The sequence below is a fragment of the Crocodylus porosus genome, unplaced genomic scaffold (genome assembly GCF_001723895.1).
Source record: "Crocodylus porosus isolate Cpor-Errol unplaced genomic scaffold, CroPor_comp1, whole genome shotgun sequence".
Classification (NCBI taxonomy): domain Eukaryota; kingdom Metazoa; phylum Chordata; order Crocodylia; family Crocodylidae; genus Crocodylus; species Crocodylus porosus.
In genome coordinates this window covers 17094428-17113150 of record NW_017728949.1, presented here as the reverse complement: position 1 = coordinate 17113150, position 18723 = coordinate 17094428, and the positions used below count along the sequence as shown (strand labels likewise).

General features: G+C 40.4%; 1 protein-coding gene across 2 annotated transcripts in view; it reads left to right on the top strand.

Moving 5' to 3' along the window:
• IQCA1 (IQ motif containing with AAA domain 1) overlaps positions 1–18723 on the top strand; it is a 186996-nt gene that overhangs the window by 155377 nt on the left and 12896 nt on the right. For both annotated transcript variants that reach the window (XM_019553998.1, XM_019553999.1), the window contains exons 15-16: positions 5012–5211; positions 14346–14432. In XM_019553998.1, the coding sequence (XP_019409543.1) occupies positions 5012–5211; positions 14346–14432 (287 nt within the window). The remainder of the gene's footprint in view (positions 1–5011; positions 5212–14345; positions 14433–18723) is intronic.

Sequence of the window (18723 nt, the reverse complement as noted above, 5' to 3'; positions counted from 1 at the left end):
TTAAACATACAGTCTATACCAATATTTTATTGCAGCATTCCAACCTTGAGGAGTACAGGTTCCTAATGCAGCAAGAGGCTTGACATTTGGTATTTATTATTTTCACTTTGGGAAAAATTTCCAGTCAGATAAGAGGCAAATCCTCATTCACCCAGTTCAGCCCCACATAGCATCATTCTTGGCCATTCATCCAGTTTGTAGTACAAGATGGCCAGATTGTCCCAGGCTCACATTCTGGTGTGCAGAACAAAGAGAAAGAAGGAGCCTTCCTTTCCCTGTTCATGTTTTTCACAAAGACCAGGATCGATAGTGGACCTTGTACTTCAACAGTTCTTTCAATATACATTCAGAAGCATTCTCTGGTTCTAGTCCCTTCCAAATATCAGTGGGTGTGCCCAGGATAGCAGGTGGCTGACCCTACAACACTGCTTCAAACCCAAGAATTTGGAGGAGGAATGACAGTTTTCCCTCAAAGGGCTTAGTCTTCAGCATTAGCACTCAGCCTTGAAGAATCATGGTAACTAATATGTTAAGGGACTTTGCAATGGAGAGTAAACCAGGACCTTCATGTTTCAGAGCATGTCAGTTGATCATGGGTAAACCTTACTGGAGCCAGAGGTTTAGCCACAACTAACTGACACCAAGTTAAGCATGACTCTTGCCTGTCTGCACAGACTCCCGTCTTATTTCACATATCAATTAGATTGTATTAAATCATGACACTGGAGTAGCTAATTTTTGAAGTTAAATCAAGCCAAAGGCTCCTCCTATGGAGTTAAGAGGGTCCATATACTTTCTACTGTTTTTTTTAAATTGGAGATTAACTGAGGAAAAGACCTTGAATTAGTAAAACAGGTTATATTCAGACTGTGATAGCAGTCTGAATGCCTTTATGCAAAAGAAACTTATGTATATATAGCCCAAGGATAAAAAAGAATCACAGAAATTATTTTATCCTTGAATTATATTTTATGGTTAATATTTTAGATAACTGCCCTCGGTACTAGTTAATTGTGTGTCTGTAGGTGAGAGTTTCTTTAAAAATATTCACATGATGGCAGAGAAAACTTCAGCTCAAAAGGAATTTGAGAAGACTGAAAGAAGCTGAAAGAAGTTACAATAGAAGTTGCATTAACTCTGGAGGTGTCTACTGTTCTCATTATAATAAGCCTACTTATAATAATAGTAGATTGGTATGAGGTGACCAAATATATTCATAAAACTTTAGTGGTTAACAATCTTACTACACACTTCATGATACTGGAAGTAAGGCTTATAATATCTTAAGTCAGCAGTTTTCAAACTTTTTGAGCTGAGCCCCCTTTGAGTTACAATTTTGTTCATGGCTCTTCCTCCCCCAACCCAGACAAAAACAGACATGCAAAATACGCTTTCATAAACTTAACAGACTAATACAACTTACATTATCTAATTAAATTACCTATACCTATACATTTCAAAATCACAGATAATGTGCTTATCAATTAATGTGAAGGGCTTGCCTGCTTCTCTGCAAACAGTTTACCTTGCCACTGCTGCTGCTGCCCACTACCATCTGCCTGCCCTGTTCACACCGCCCTCTACCCTGGCGTCCGCGCCTCTCGCAACCTCCCAAAGTTCCTTCACGCCCCACCAGTGGTGCAGACCCCACAGTTTGAAAACCATTGCTTTAAGTCACTAGTTCACTGAATAGTAGGCTTATTGCTTTCCTTCTAACATCATTTCTAAACTATCATCTTCTTTGCTGATAAAGCCTAATGGCGGTAGGAAAGCAGAGTCGCTCTTGTTCCTGATGCCTGGAATAGAACTTTGGAAGTTTTCTAGAACTGACAATTAGGACTGTGTGAAGCTTCAGGTGCTGATTCGATTCAGAGGAGATTTGGCCCAGTTCGGTGGTCGAACCTCCGAATCCAAATCGAACCAGGAGACCTATTAAAAGGTCCGAATCAATACAAAGCTCTCCAAATCAATTCAGAAAATATTCAGATAGCTTCGGTGATTCGGGCAATCCCTGCTCGCTGCAGCAGGGAGCTGAACCTGGACTCCATGCTGGTAAGTAGGGGGTGGGAGAGATGGGGCTGGAGTAGGGGGAGAGAACCATAGGGGGACCTTTGCAAGGCCCCATCCCCTGCCTGCTCTGGCAGTCCCCCATCCCGCCCCGCCCATGGCTGCCCCACCCAGCCCCAGGTCTTTAAACAAAAAGTCCCCATTCACTGGCTGCTGCCAGGCAGGGGGCAATCCCTGCTGCCCCCCACTGCATGGGGGGGCTCTGCCGCAAACCCCAACCCCTGCCTGCTGTCCCAGCCCTCCCACCCCAGCTCCCTACCCTTTTAAAAAAAAAATTCCCCACTCACCAGCTGCTGCAGTGGCCTCGGGGCTTGTGGCAGAGCCCCCCCCATGGCATGGGGCAGTGGGGGGCAGTGGGGATTGCCCCCTGCCTGGCAGGAGCCAGTGAGTAGGGGATTTTTTAATTTCTTTTTAAAGGGCTGGGAGTTGGGGCTGGGCGAGGCAGCCATGGGGCGAGGCTGAGAGAGTAGGCAGGTGGAAGAGCCCCCCAGGCGGCATAGGGCAGTGGGGGGGCAGCAAAGCTCGCCCCCCCCCACCCCAGCCTGGCAGCAGCCAGCGAGTATGGGCTTTTTTTTTCCTTTTTTTTTTTTTTTTATAAGCCATTGAGAGTGGGCGGGAGTGGGGTGATTTGGAGTTTTGGTGGTGCTGAATCTATGATTCAGATTTGGCCAAATCAATTCAGGACAGTGATTCAAAATCACCAAATTGAATCACTGTCTCCCAAATCAGCCAAATCCAAATCTGAAGTTAATACTACCCACTTCGCGCAGACCTACTGACAATATCCCCACAGAGGGCTCTCACCTTTGGGACTTTTTCCCATACCCCAATAATCTGTTAGTCACCTAGTTTATAAGCCCTCTAGACATGATGCAGGTATTACTGTTTAAATGCAATGTTGAAATGGTAGTTACTGTATAAGGATATAGACCCTTTTTATTTAGCAAGTAAATGATAACCATTTTAATGGACCACATATTGGCATGACAGGCATTTGATACAGTTACTTTGACATTCACTGCCCAGTACACACATTGTATTATAATAGATAAAGTAATATCAAAATAAAACATTTCAATGACTTGCTCCCTGACAGCACAAGTGCTACATCCTTCCTCCCCATTTTGACAGACAAGTCAGGATGACAAACAATACTGAGCGTTTCCCAGCTCTTAGTCTCTCTTCTTTGATTCCTCCTCCTTTGTCAGCATGAGAAAGGAAATCAACCTGTACTGCAGCATCTTGTGCCATGTATGGTAATTGTCAATGAAAAAAGACAAAAGAAAGAAAAAAAAGAAATCCTGCTTCTGCATCTTGCAACACTTTTGTAGAGGAACATCTAGCATTTAATCCTACCTTCACTGAAGAACCCTTCAGTTCCCCAGTAGAGCAAGACAGGAATGAAATAATGTCTGAAGGTGCAAGAGATAACAGCTATTCGGGAGGGAAAGATTGATACACACCAGAGCAGAGACTCTCCCCCAAAGAAGTGGATAAGGTGGCTACAGCTCTGGAAAACAAAAGTACCCTTTAACCATGAAGTTTGAAGGTACCACCCTTTCATGTCCACAAGCTCCTTTTAGTGCAGCTTGCTTCCTTTTCTCCCAAGAGGATATTTCCAGAGGATACAGTACAACTAGAGTATCTACTCTCTGCAGTCTCAGACAGCCACAGAAAACATTTTCCTCTCACTTACCAGTTAAATTGCTTTTCTTTCTGTTGTTCTGTCAACACAACACAGATACCTACCTAATCTGACTTAGACAAGACTCACTGCTTGAATCAGCAGGGCAAAGTGGGTGACCAGCTTTCTTCAGGTCAGAAGAAGCAAAGGATAGAGCCCTAGAAAATGGGAAATCTTAGAGATTGAGCATCATCCACCCTATCTGAGCAAGTAGGCAGAAGGAATATAGGATATAGATTATATACACTACCACCTCCATCAAAAAAAAGCAGAGGAAACAAACAGAAAACAAATCAGCCAGTAAGCAGGGCTGTAAAATGCCTGTACTGCAAAGTGCAGTAGTCAAGTGCTGTTGGGCGATGACTTGATGGCACATACAACAGCACTGTCATTGCCTAGCTCATTTCAGATAACTTACATTCTAAAAAACAAATCGTCAGACTCTGCAGTTCTTACTAAACAGCATCAATATAATATAAAAGGAAGTTTCCCAAAGAAAAGTGTGACAGCAGAAAGGAAGAGAGAGAAAGTAACACTGAAGAGTTTAAATTATACTGACAAATGCCTGTCAGGAAAATATTCCAATTAGTTTGTTTTCACAAAGCACAAGGAGAACTGGTGAGTGTCATTTTGGTGGGTTTGAAGGATTCTGCTTTTTTAACATGTGACATGGATTTCCTGCCCTTGTCCAATTAAAGAAAGTGGGGAACAGCTCTGAGGTGGAATGCTTGTCTTTTTTAAATTAGATCACAGGTATAGCTACAACTATCCATCTGTGTGACAGCTGACAGAGAGTGGGTTAACAGTTTAAGTGTAATTGGAGGCAGATGTGTACTATACATAATGCTAGCTGGGCTTGTCTTTTGCATTTAACTGTATTGGCTCACTTTCATTTCAGTGCTCTTTAGCCTGTTAAGTTTGAAGTTTCCCTACCGCCCATACTCCATAACTTAGCAGTGTGAAGCACTAGCCCTTGACTTGTGTGTACAGCTAAAATCGAGTTTTTTCTGAAAGTTAAAATTCAAATGAGTTCATTACTATTGCTTTTTTCTTCAGGAACAAGAGGGGTGTAGCTAACTCACTATATGGCTATAGTTCTCGTTTATACAAAAGTGTATTCTACACCACTTGTGCTATGTTAATGAGACACAGTTCACATTATGAAATATTTATCATGAAGAAAAACTAAAGAATCATACACCATTACATTTATGGCAGACTTAAATGAAACCAATAATAGCTCCTTATGACTTTTTATAGGCTCTCAAGTGCTACATGAGAAGGCTCCACTGGTGAAAGCTCTACTGCTAGCTGGTCCTGCAGGAGTAGGAAAGAAAATGCTAGTTCATGCCCTCTGCACAGAAACAGGAGCCAACCTCTTCAACTTGTCTGCCTCTAACATTGCAGGAAAATACCCAGGCAAGAGTGGCCTGCAAATGCTGCTCAACATGGTGTTTAAGGTACTATGCTTTTTAACAGCCCTATCTTACTGTGGGTTTCTTTGTGATGTCTTTTTCTAAGATTCCTGTCAGATCAGCACATACTCTCTTTTAAATAAATTTTAATTTTCTTCAGGTACGCAGCTCAATACAGTGGTGGAACTGGCCAAGGTCAAACAAGTGTCAGCACATATTTGAGATTCCTTTATTGCTTTCAAACTTCTTTAAAACAATTTGTGAACAGCCATTGTGTTCACCACTGTGGAGGATTTACTGCCCTGTGGGAAATCACTTCATGTAACATTTGTCTGCAGCACTATTTGAACAATCTTGCATTACCTTGAATATGAAAAGCATTATGTAAAATAAGAGTCTGTTCCATGTTCATGTTTACGTTAATCGAGAATGTTTGACAAACAGTATTTCGTCAAATAATGCTGGCTGCTATTGGTTATATATATTTGTTGCACAGGACAGTCACTGCAGAAGCTGTCTGATTATCTAAAAAGTATCCTTTTGATAGACAGTGTCTTACCTTAGAATTACATTAACAAAAACTCAAAAGAAAAGGATTTCTTTATTGGACCAACTGCTTTGTAACCACACATTGGACTACTACATCAATATGGATCCATAAAATCTCCTTTGCTCCTATTTCCTTCTCTCTCTAACCACTACCCCTTTTCCTAAGCAACATACTGTTTACGGCCAGTCTTCAGTTTTTCTGCAGTCTGGCTTCCACCCCTTATACTCTGCTGCAAATGCTTCTGCCAAATGAGCGAGTTCTTTTTGCTTAGATCTCAGAACCAATATCCACCCTCATTAGCCTTGGCCTGTCACCTACTTTCAACTCTTGACCACTATTTCACATGTTGAATCTCGTCCTCCCTTGGCTTCTGTGACTTCATTTTTTGCTGCCTCTCCTCTCCTCCTGCTTCTTCAGCATGTCTTTCAAAGGGTCCTTTTCCCCCCACACTCTTCACCTTTCTGTGAAGCTCCCTCCAGGCTCTGTTCTTGATCCTCCTCTCCGCTCCTCTTGTGTAATCTCATAAATGCAAAATTGACTACCATCTCTGTGCTGATGACTCACAGATCTACCTCCATACTCCAGACCTGTCTTCCTCTGTCTAAATTAAAATATTGTCTTATGTTTTTGACATCCCCATAGGGATAACTAGTAGTCACCACCAGGTCCATATGGCTAAAATAAAGTTCCTAATTTCCTGTCACTCCAAGCTTTCTAAGATACTTCCTTTCTCATTCACTGAGAACATCACCATCCTGCTTCATCCTTTAGTAGTCTGGCATGCTCTTCAACTTGTACCTCTCTTCTAAGTCTTCACAACAAGACTGCATGTAGGAGAAACAAGCCCCGCCTAATGAATTCTTAATCAATAAGCAGGAAACTTATTTTTTTCCATCAGAAGTTTCTTCACAGTGCTGATTAAAGATCCTACTATACTATTGTTACAAGGATATAGTAGTTACATGTACAGTATAAACATTTGACATGAGAAAAGCCAGAAAACAGCAGCACACATGGTATATATATTCACAGCTCTGGGTCTTGCTGCCTGACACACAGTGTGCCTCATTAAATTGATCCTTGTCCATGTACCTGATTACTGAAAGATTCACAGGCCTCAGTAGCAGATAGTTTCAGTGATAAATTTTACACACATCCGCACTTTTTTCCACTAGTGACAGTGGCATAAGAAGCATTTATAAAAAATTCTTATATAGTTAGTCAAACAAAATTAGGCGCTTGAACATATAACTAAGTAAATAACAGGAAACATAACAGTAATTATTTTTCATGTTATTATGCAATCCATGTAATCACTATTAATACATGAGATTTACTTTCTCTGAATGTATGGTGCTCTATGATGAAGGTACAGTAACCTAGAACTCATAATTACCAATCACTTCTACAAACAAAGGAGTTTGAACAACTCTGCTAATCCCTAGATCACAAAAAAAAACCACTGGGATACTTTCTGTCCATAACTGCTGGTGGCAGATGGCAGTCATTTCTTGAGAGACACGCTAAAGAAAGAAATAACACTGGAAAAAAATAGATTTTAAATTTGTGTCAGATGCAAAAATGCAAATACTTTTCTGATCATTATTTCTGGGTGGGGTCTATTACAAGATGTATACCAGCTCTGCCAAAGAGAGAAAGAGAGAGAGAGAGGCTGATGTTACTCAAGGCAGTCACTCTTGAATGTCGTACAGAAGAATTGACTTAAATTACCTTTGTAGGAAAACAGAGATTCTACTCTGCCTCTCCACAAAAATGCATGAGAAATTAAACATTCAATAGCAAGGGTACTAAAAGGCATTGTGAATGTCAAAGACTAAGCTCCTGTGTACTCTTTAAATGGCAGAGAAAAGTCATATAGTGAAGCGGTAGCAATGTTTTGGGCAAAAAAGAAGGTCCTTTATCTGATATTTGACTGTGCCCAAGTAGCCCTGAAAAAAAATCTGATCCTTCAAGCATAAACCAGAATACAGTAGAATATTTTCCATGCACTGAGCCAGACTAAAGACAAGGCAGCCCTGCCAACTTTTACTAGTTGAGGAATTGGCCCTCCGTTGTTCCCATTAATGCGCATGAGTATAACTTCAAAGTTGCACCTTATATACACAGTTTTGCAAGGGAGAAATAAGAGCTTGGTGCCTGACAAAGTAAAGAAGGCATCATAGAAATGGTAACAGCAAGCCCAGAAAAGAACAAGAAAATAGGCATGAGTCTGTAATGGAAGCGAAAAAAGCAAGCAATTTATAAGCAAAAGTTGTAAGGCAGGAAAAATGATGAAAACTGGCATTGCATCAATATTATAGGGCAGCAACCAGGTTAAGTCACAAATACAGTCACACTGCACCTAACAACCTTGACAGGAGGATCAACACCAATAGACAAGAATGCAAATAGCATATGGATGGAAAAGGGCAACTAACACAATCCTAGCCAGGCTAAAGGGGTGGGGAAAGTAATACCAAGGAGGAAATACCAACATGGGAGTTGTGTGTATAGCAACTCAAAGTATATCACACAGTCAGATATACAGAACAATGCACCCTAAAGTTGAAATTTACTGTACTGTATTTCAAACAGCTTCACTGTTAGAAGATTGTATTTCAAACAGCGGTGACCCCACAGCTTAACACTGCTCACTATGTGTATGTACTTCAAATACCACCCCACAAACGATCCATGTGCTAATTAGCCATCATTCATGACTAGAAGTGGGTGTTTTTTGTTAAGGAAGAACCCTCCAAAAACATATATGGAGATGAGGTGCAGAACAATCCGGTTCGGCTCCACCTCATGGAAGGTAGGACCACACTATTCATATGCAACAGGTTGAGAGAGGGGGCAACAGAGATTCTGAGTGAACTGCTTGTGGCCCCATTTGGTGATGTTTTCCCAACATCTAAGGCTGGTGAAGGAACAGAAATCATTGGAAATGGGAAACAGAGTCATAGCTCATCTATGGGAGTAAAGAAGAAATCAAAATGTGTTCAATGTAGTGGCTCACCATGACTTGAAAGAGAGTGCTGAGTGGGGCTGAATGCAATGGGCACTGCCATATATTATGTTAAGATGGGCTGTATTAATCTATACTTCAGTAAACCTACCTGGCAGGGGAGACACCATGATCTGGGGAAATACCATCACCACGATGGTGGCAGTGGAAATACCCTGACAGAGGCAATTCAAATGGTATTCTATCGTAGAGGGTTGCACCTTTGTCTGCTTGTAGACAGGATTCCCTATGAGACCCTCATAGTTAGCTTCCTACTGGCCTCTTCCAGTGGAAGAATCTCAGCTATATGCCAACTTTATGGAAATAAGAGATTCCTCTCTAGCTTTCCATATGGCTGAGGGCAAGTCAAACTTGGGGGCATCTGAACCATAAGCTTCCAGGCTCGGGTCTGTGCACAGGATGCCTGCCAAAGAATCTGGAAGCATCTGAAGCCCCAGGAGAAGATGGAGGATGTTTGCTGGTTAGTAGGGCCACATGTGGTTCTTGAATGACTCTCAGATTTGGAATCATTTTAGCTGATTTGACATGGAACATTAAAAATTTAAAAATAAATAAATCTGGGCCTTTTGGCTAAGATCAAGCACTTTTGGCACAAGGGGATAGTGTCAGGGCTGCTTTTGGCCCTCCCAGTGTTAACCTAGTATTGCAGTACCTCCAGGCCTGGTGTCAGTTCCCTGTGAAGGGAATACACACCCGGGCCAAACCCCCGGCCACAAAAAACAGGTTCCTTTCAACATTTTTGGCAAGGCCCCTGGGCTCAGGGCTTGCACATAGGATGCATGGATTTAGGAGTATCAAAAGCCCCAGACTGATGACTCTGGGTCAGTCTGGCTACTTGCTTGTGGTAGGACCACACAGACTGGAACAATTGAGCTCTTCTTAGTCAAAATTTGGAACTTAATTCAGAAAAGGTTGCCCCTTGGAAACAAATTTTATTTTTATTTTTTTAATTAGCATTTTTGGCACCCACAGAGGGTATTGGAGCTTGCTTCAGCCTCTCTGAGTGTCAGCCTAGTATTGCAGTACCTCTAGGCCCAGTCCTCATTCCTTCCTTAGGGAGCAACTACTGTTTTTTTAAGGGACAAGGACACAGACACACACGCCTCTATGAGTATGTTTATGCAATATGGGCCTTGTGTTTTAAAATCACGCTTAGTGTTGGTTGAATTTAATCAGCTTCATAGTTGGGTTCCATTACTGAGCACATGCTGCTTTTGGAAGCAATTTTATGATAGACAGTGTATTTAATGAGGTTTCCTTGTATGTGAATGTAAGAAAAACACCCTCATCTTGTATTTGAGTAATTTTTTTTTTTAAAGAAGTCAACTTTATCTTGGGTTTTTCCCCCAAAGTTAAAGCACAATATAACTTATCCTTTTCAAGAATTTTAATCATTACACTCTATATGCTCACGATATTATTTATTTTTTAAAATGCCTGGTAAAGGAACTCTGTTTTAAGCTTGCTGAATTATCAACATAAAAATTAAATAATTGCCCTATGCAGCCTCATGTTTTTCTGATCAAATATTCGTTTCCGATTTTCATCAGTTTTAACCCAGTATTGCTTTATGTAGGCTCATCATCTCAAATAAGGGCAGCTGTATAATTTATAATAATCAGTGGATACACTGATCTAATTTTCAGTGATCCATCAACTTCTGCAGAAGCTTTCTATTTAATTAAAGCTGAAATCTTCAAGCCTGGGGAAACTGCCATTTGCCCAACTATGAAAATCAGGCCGTTTATTTGGGGGACTAGACACTGAGATGCAAGTTTGAAAATTTTAGTGTACATTTTTACAGTTATAATACTATTTGAAGCTAGGAAGCATCAAATCTAAAGCTTAGCTGAAACAATAGCTTTAAGATAACATATGTCCACCCCTTCCAACATGTTGTGACAGTATTTTTTTAAATACAAGAGAACCCCTGAGCAGAAATCACAGTGGATGTAATTTATAAGAAATTCAGAGACAAAAAAAAAATCACCAGAATTGTTGCTTTATATTCCGTTTAATACAGAAGTGCAAGACAACCCAGGTAAGGCACTTGCACAAAGGCTTGTCATGAAAAAAAAATGAAGGTTTAAGCACATGCTGAATTTATGCACCTTTTATTAATGTGAGTGGATTCAGGGAGCAAGAGTTACAGGAAAGAACATTTGTTCTCAAACCTGTATCAGATTAGTAGCTAAAACAACAATAGGCATCTGTTTTTAGCAAATGCTGTTGCTACATTAATGCAGTATTAGAAGGGTTAAGGAGCCATCTGCTGGTGACTCCAACAAATTGTTGAATGCAGCAATGCTAATAAAATTTCAATTACAGATTAATTACTTAAAGTGCATTTAATTAGCCATGGATTCAAACTACCCATGGATAATTCAAATGAAGCAGGTTCATGGGGATATACAGTCTGCTTCATATCTGCCAACAATTTAAATTAGATACTAGTGGATTATGGGTGTCTGATTTCTTTTTTTTTAAAAATCAGCACAAAAGCAGTGTGTTGAATCAAAATCACCAGTGTATAACATGAAACCAGCAAACTCCACATACATTGGTCTGTTCATAAAAATCAGTGCTGTGATTTGGCAAGCAGAAATCGTTTAAGTATCTGCTTCACTCAAGAGTCAGTGAGTGAACCCACTTTCTGCTCTGTTTTTTCCAGTTAATTTTGGCAGCAGAGAAAGAAATGAGAAGAGAAAGTAATGGGGATGCCAAAAGAAAGAATAGTGTTAAATGTTATTGAAAATAAAAGGTGGCACTATTGCCTAGCTAGCAAACAATGTGCTGCAACACGTATGGGTCTCATTCATTCTGTTTTTGAAGTTTGATGGTACTGTAAAAGCAATCCACTAAAATTGTGAGTGGAAGAGACAAATGCTCCTCATCTCTCCAACATCTTCAGTGAAGGGACAAAACCAAGGGGGAACCAGGGGAAGTTGCATCCAGTGTTCTTTGCCTCAAGAAAGGCCATAGTAGGATAACTGAGGAAATTATGTGATACCAGAGAACATCTCAAAATGGGGTTTTGTATATGAATTATGTGGACATGTAAATATAAAACATACCACATTTACGGTGGGATTTCCAGAAGAATCCAGCATTGGCCTAATTCTGCCCACTCATGGTAATGGGTGTTTCACTATTTGCCAAACACTTTGGGTAAATCCCCATCCTTCTGAAGCATGGTAGAACAGCTTCATCCATGTATGGGGCAGCTCTGGCTGCCATGGTGCCAATCACAGTATCATGATCAACCAGCACTGATTGCAGCTATTTCTGTGCCCTTATGCCCCCGCAAAGGCAGTGTCCACAGCTGCTGGCCCCATCACCATTTCTCAGTTAAGCAACTGCCATCATTATCCCCCATATTTTAACCTTCAGAGTGCTATTAGACATGCTTCGTATGCTCTGTACCTTCTAATCAGGGGTACAGAGCATATATTTTTCTATAACAGTTAGAAAGACTGGACTTATAACCAGACTTAAGACAGACCAGCTTACCGTGTAAAATAAAAATACCAGCAGAAAATTACTCTCCATTCAGTGCATACTTACAATTCCTCCAAGCATATGACCATAAATAGAAATCTAAATTGTAGCAACTAACCCCAGCCTCAAATAGGGGACAAAGAGAAGACACTTGACTTCAGGCTAGCACAGTCCCTCTGTTAAATCCCACTGCCCATATCTTCCCTGGCTGCCTTTCCAGGGAAGTAAGGAGAGTACAGTCCCTGCGTTCTTTTACAATTCAAAGCACAAACTCCCTCTGCAACTAATATAGAGTAATTCATGACTGCAGGCTGGTTAGTTGTTCAGTTTGCTATGGATTTTATGCTATATTCAAACAAACACATAGGATTCCCACATAATCTCTGAATAAATTGTACACAAGCTTGATATTGCCCAAACATATCCCTTCAAGGAGATTTAGCTTTGTAGGTAACATACAATAAGACTACTTAAATTTCAGCCTAAATTTTCTTCTGCAAGCTTGGCTAGACCTAGGATTTTTTCTCCCCACTCCATGACTTGTCTACCTCAGACCATCCTTTCATAGAGCTAACAATCTACCTAACTAGTATTATTCAGCAATGCAGGAATCAAATATTTGGTATGAAGGTGGCTCAATAGAAGAGCCCTGTATCTCTAATTGGCTATGCTATTACAATAGAATAGAGACTATGTTTTCAAGAGTACCATCTCAATACATCCCTACATTGTTTAAGTTGTGGGGTGCCCAAAATATGCCTATGAAAATACCAGCTAGTTTATTTAAGGTCATTTTGTCTTATAGGTTAAATAGTCTTCTTGTGCAATTCTATTTCTTTGAACCAAGTTATTTATTCCTTATGCAATTTGATGACTTTTCCTCTCTTTTCCTTTATATATGGATACATAGACACAAGGATATCTGCCTGTGAGAAATTTTGCAACTTACAATTTTCCGATATTTTAATCATGAATCTTCTTCAATAATAGCACTTATTTTACACTTTCGAAAGTGAGTGAAGAAGCTTCCTGTTCCTTTAATTAGTAATGAATTCAGGGATACCACTTGTCATATTTCACAATTGTTAGATAATCTCAACAGAAGTATTGTTTAACGAAATAGCGTTAGTCCCTCTTTATTTATCAACAGCGTTGAAGACAAACTCGAGTTACAAAATGCACTTTAACCTATCACATTTTCCCTACTGTTCTTAATGATCTAACCAGGCTAACGCACTTTGAAAAGAATGTTTGTTTCATGTAATTCTTCTTTCACTGACTGAAAATCCTAGAATGGTTGTTAATCAAGCATTATGATACATATAACCTATAATATTTATATGCTCCTTTTCAGTAGCAAGAGCTTCAGCTGGAAAATGCAGAATGGAAAAATGTAACTATATTGAATTGGTGTGTGGTACAATTTATTCATACAACCAGTTCTTTTGTCACTGGGCAAACTAGCATAGCCGTGATGATAGCAACTAAAAATGTGATTAATATTTGGCAGCAAAATTTCTAAACCAATGGTGTTACTATAGCAATAGACAGCGTGCAGATGTGTAAAAATCTGTAGTGTTGCTGCCATCCTGCTGTGAACCAGCAGTATAGTGTATCCACATTTTGAGCTAGTAAGGACTTTAATAAGCACCTCCAAAAACTTCATATATGGTGTTTTATTTCTTATGTTAAACTCCTAAATCTGCAATGCCTTGTGCACATGGTCATTTTATATAAGCCTGTTTTGCTTAAACGTATTATGCAACTCTGGAACACAGACCTTCTGTTGCCAAAATAAAACCACGTTACCTGTTAATTAAAGATCAAATTGGAGTTGGGAGATGCGCAGTAAACACGTTAGCCAAAAATTTTTGAACATCGGCTGAGTCCATAACAGTAGGCTCCTAAATAGAAGTGGCCTAACTTGTCAGTAAAGCAATGGTAATTGCAAGTGCTCAGCACTTCTGGGAAGAAAAAAAAAAGTCAAACTACATTTGTGTAACAGCCTAAACATGAATTTTAGAACTTAGTTTGAGACACCCAGATTTGACATATTAAGCATTTTAATCAACTTCACAAATTTCCTCTACCATATTCTTTCAGGTGGCTAAGCAACTGCAGCCTTCAGTCGTGTGGATTGGAGACACAGAAAAAACGTTTTACAAAAAAGTGCCGAAGGCTGAAAAAGAGGTGAAATGCTCCTGTTTGATTCCAGTGCCTATAATAAATTTCACATGCTATATTAGAACTGACAAAAAGAGAACAGGTGCATTTCCTAGCTTAACATGTACCAGTATGACCAGACCTGCCAATGCTCACTTTATAATAGCTTGTCTCACTAACTTTTTTAAAGATATTCTTGTGACCTCTCACAGGCTTTAAAAGTCACATCTCTCTGCACACTTATACCAGTCTTATCTAAAAGTAATCTAGTCACTGCTCAGTGCTGATGGAAGTGCAACAGAAATAATGCTGAATAAAAGAAGGGAAAAAAATCTGGGAGAATTTAAAAATATGAAGCAAGAAACTAGAAATTAAAATAAACTCAAGTGGTTCAGCTTTATTAATTTTAGAAACTGGGCCTCATTAGGGTCAACAATAACGTAGCGAGGACAAATTCCCACTGTAAAAACAAAGAACACGTGTTAAACAGTTAAGTTTACAGATTTCTTTGCCACCTGGGAGTACTGTTCAATTACTTCCTTTCCTTCCCATCATTAGCAACTTCCCACCAGCAAGAAATGTCAAAGATTTGTAGATAAGAACAATGCTCCTTCCTGAGCAATTTATACCACAGCAAAAAATCTGTTAGATGGGATATTCAGATTAAATTCACATAGTTTGCAGCAGGTCTCCAGATATATTTTATCCTGGGAGTCCCATGTCAGCTACAAAGTCTCTCTTTAGTTAAAATGGCTCTATTTTTACCTGGACATAAAAGTAATAATATTAGGAAACTGTTGAAATACTAATTGTGTTAGATTAGCCTATCATTTGAAAACTGTTTAGATTGCTTATTGCATGACCTGTGTATGTAGTAATTGATGCCCTCTGGTGGTCGACATACTATACTGAAAGCAAATAATTTCCTTAGTCTCAAATCTTGATAGTAGCTACTATTGAAAATAAGATTGTAGGTCAAATACTGCCTGGAGTGTTTGTCATTGTATACTTTTCAGTTATGTTTGTGATCAAAGGAAAGCTTCTGGTGGATATACAACTTCAAAAAGAAATGTTGTACTAGAGGCACTTGCATAATTGTGTGCAGATGCATTAATATTTAGCAGAAAATCACCAGTCCTTTTGGAGGCAGTGGACAGGTTCATCAGCCAAGCTTATTTTCCTGTATACATAGCATGAGCTATATACAATAATCTGAACCAGCTAAAGGTACCTATTCTTCCTTTTAACATTAACAGTTATCCAGTGCAGGGCTCAGTAAGAAAGGCCCAAAAGAAAAGAAGTGACAGCATAAGGAAAATGGAATCAAGAAATATGGAGAAGCAGTAAAGTTGTTGGAGAATGTGAGCTAAATTCTGCCCCCAAATGGATATGAATTCAGTGAAAGGCAATCTTGCAACCAGAAACAATTTTGCCATTGTGGCTTAGGTTTCATTAATAAATTACCTTAATTTTTTAAAGGCCCATTATATAACTGGCCTTCATTGTCCCTTTGGCCAGATCAGCTCTTTACTATCTTCCCATAGTTGACAGCCAGACAGTAAAGTACACATTTGTTATGGTAACCCAGTTGCCAAGGATATTTGACAAGAAATAATCACCAACTGTCTTTTGGAACAAAAAAGGGTCACCCTCACAATACACCCAACTTCTTCTAACAGGAAGAGAAAATTTAGATCGTTTTTGGCACAGGTAGAGTTGTTTAAATTTTAAGAATAGGATGTCTACAGAATAAGCATTTACTGTAACCAACTCTGTCAGTAGAAATATATAAAATATCATCCGTCACAAAATTGATTGCTCAAGATGTAATTGACAAATTAGGACTTAGCATGAGTCCCAGGGGAAATAGCAGGTGAGAATTTAATTGTTTGATATTTCCCATTACAATCTTCCCAGTGGAGGGGATGTACTCCTTGCCTGTGAACCAAGTGGTATCTTTAACCTCTACCACTTATTTCAGTGAGGTGTTAATTTCTAAACCCACTGAATGCAATCATAATAATTATTATCTCACTGATGTAGAAGTTTTTATCTTCAAAAGAATTTAACATTAACATTCCAACACCTCTAAAAAGTAATCAAGCATCAACCCATATGGCTATATTAGTAGGGATCTACCTAATTCATAGAGGCTGCCCCTCCATTTCACAGGTAGAAGGCAGGCCATTTTGCAGGTAGAGTGCAACAGGACTCCCATGTCTCTGATTAGTTAAAGGAGCCCATTGGCCCTGCCCCTCACCACTGAGTGGCTGCAGGATTGCCTGTCAGGTTGTCCTGCCCCTCACCCACTGATTAGCTGCAAAGACTGCCCATGATACAGCCCTACCCTGCACCACCAGTTGGTGGAGATGGGCAGCCCTCACAGCCAGTCAGTGGTGAGGTGTCAGGGGATGGCAGCCATCTTGCTCACAGCCCTTCGAGCAGGAACCCTCTCCCTTTCCCCTCCCACCTAGCTGCCACAGCATGCTAAGGACTGCTGCTGATTTTGTGGAATCCATGAAATTGCAAATTTGGTAGGTCCCTATGTATTAGTGATAGACACTCTATATCTTTAGCTAAGCACAAGCCCATTTTAATGCACCAAGGGCCAATCCTTATTAACAGAACAAATTTACTAACTCACGCTTCTTTTCTGAAGTTCTTTCAGTGACAGTCTTATATGGATAGACCAATGAAATAAAATTACTTACTAAAGGGCACCTAAGATATCAGTAGCAAAGCTAAGAACTTGGAAGCTTGGGGTTCAAAGGCCTTATTCTTAGTTCCCCAAGCTGTGGTATCCATTAACATGTCAGTGCTTATTAATGCTTACTAATCAGTCAGCAATCTAAGAAACAGATGCTCAACATATCTTTGAAAAGCAACCTAGGAAGAGAGGGAGAGTACAATAGGGGTGTACAAAGCAGGCCGTATTTGATTCAGATTCGTCCCAAATCCAGGACAGTGATTCAATTCAGTGATTCGGATCACTGTCCCCGATTCAATTTGGCCGAATCCGAATCTGAAGATTCAATGCCGATTTGGAGAATCAGTGATTTGGACATGGATACAGCTTTAAATGTTTTGTCTACATACCTTGAAGTACCAGGCACAGCTCGTGAATCCTGCAATGCTGGGGCAGATGGAGCACCGCCCCGCATGCTTGGTGGCAAACGTGAAAGTGGATCGGAAGTACTTCTGGTCCACTTCTGGGTCCACTGTGGAATGCACTGCCCCCTCCAAACCCCCCTGGCTCAACAATTGGCTGTGGGGGACCCCAGGTGCCACACACCCAGACCCAGGAGGCACCAGTTGCTGAGACACGGGAGCCCCCCAACATGCTCCCCAGTGGACCTGGAGGTGGCCCAGAAGTGCTTCTGGTCTACTTCCAGGTCTGCTGCTGAGCACACTGGGGACCCCACTGTGCTGCTGTGGGAGGCTCCATCTGCCCTAGCATCTCAGCATTCACAAGCTGCCTGGTACCTAAAGGTACGTAGAAAAAACATTTAAAGCTGCCTCTATGTCCAAATCTCTGGATTGATTTGGAGAGATTAAAGGGTCTCCCAATTCGATTCAGATTCAGCCACTGAATCGGGCCAAATCTCCACTGAATTGAATCAGGGACCAAAGCTTTGCACAGTCTTAGGGTACATGTTTTTGGGGGGGCGGTTTTTTACAAAATAAGCTAGAAAAGTTGGGGAATCCTCTGGCCCTTGAGTTTGGGGTGTTTCCCTGACTTCCCACTTTCTCCTCTTAGGTGGGCATTATGGTTACTATTACAAAGAGCTGCAAATAACTTATTGTCTGACAAGGGTGTGATGTAGATTCACATGGCATAAACTATATAATACTGAAACTGAGATACTTTACATTGAAGAAACCATTCCATGGTTGGTATACAGTAAAATGTTGCTGCTTGGTATGCAGTAAAATGTGAAGAGCAACCCAGATTCCAATTTTTAAGAGCTTAGATGATTTTGGCACTTAAATGCCTGCCTGGCTGTGGTAAAGTAGATCCTTGAACAGGACTTAGTTGACACTTACATGCCTAAGTTGCAAAAAGAAGTCCTGAAAGGACTAGCCAAGTTCCCTAAACTCTGAGAGAACCAGATCTTCTTCTACTTCCTCTCCTTCTGTTTCCATGACTTTTGCATTTGTGGCTGCCCAGTGGCCATACTTCAAGAGCAGGAATGAAGAGTGCCTTCACCCAGACTATTCCACTGCCTGATGTTTATAAGGGCATTCTCCTGGGAGGAGGAGTATGTGGATTTGAATCCTTTCCCAGGCTGAGGGGAACCATAATCTAGATTCCACACAC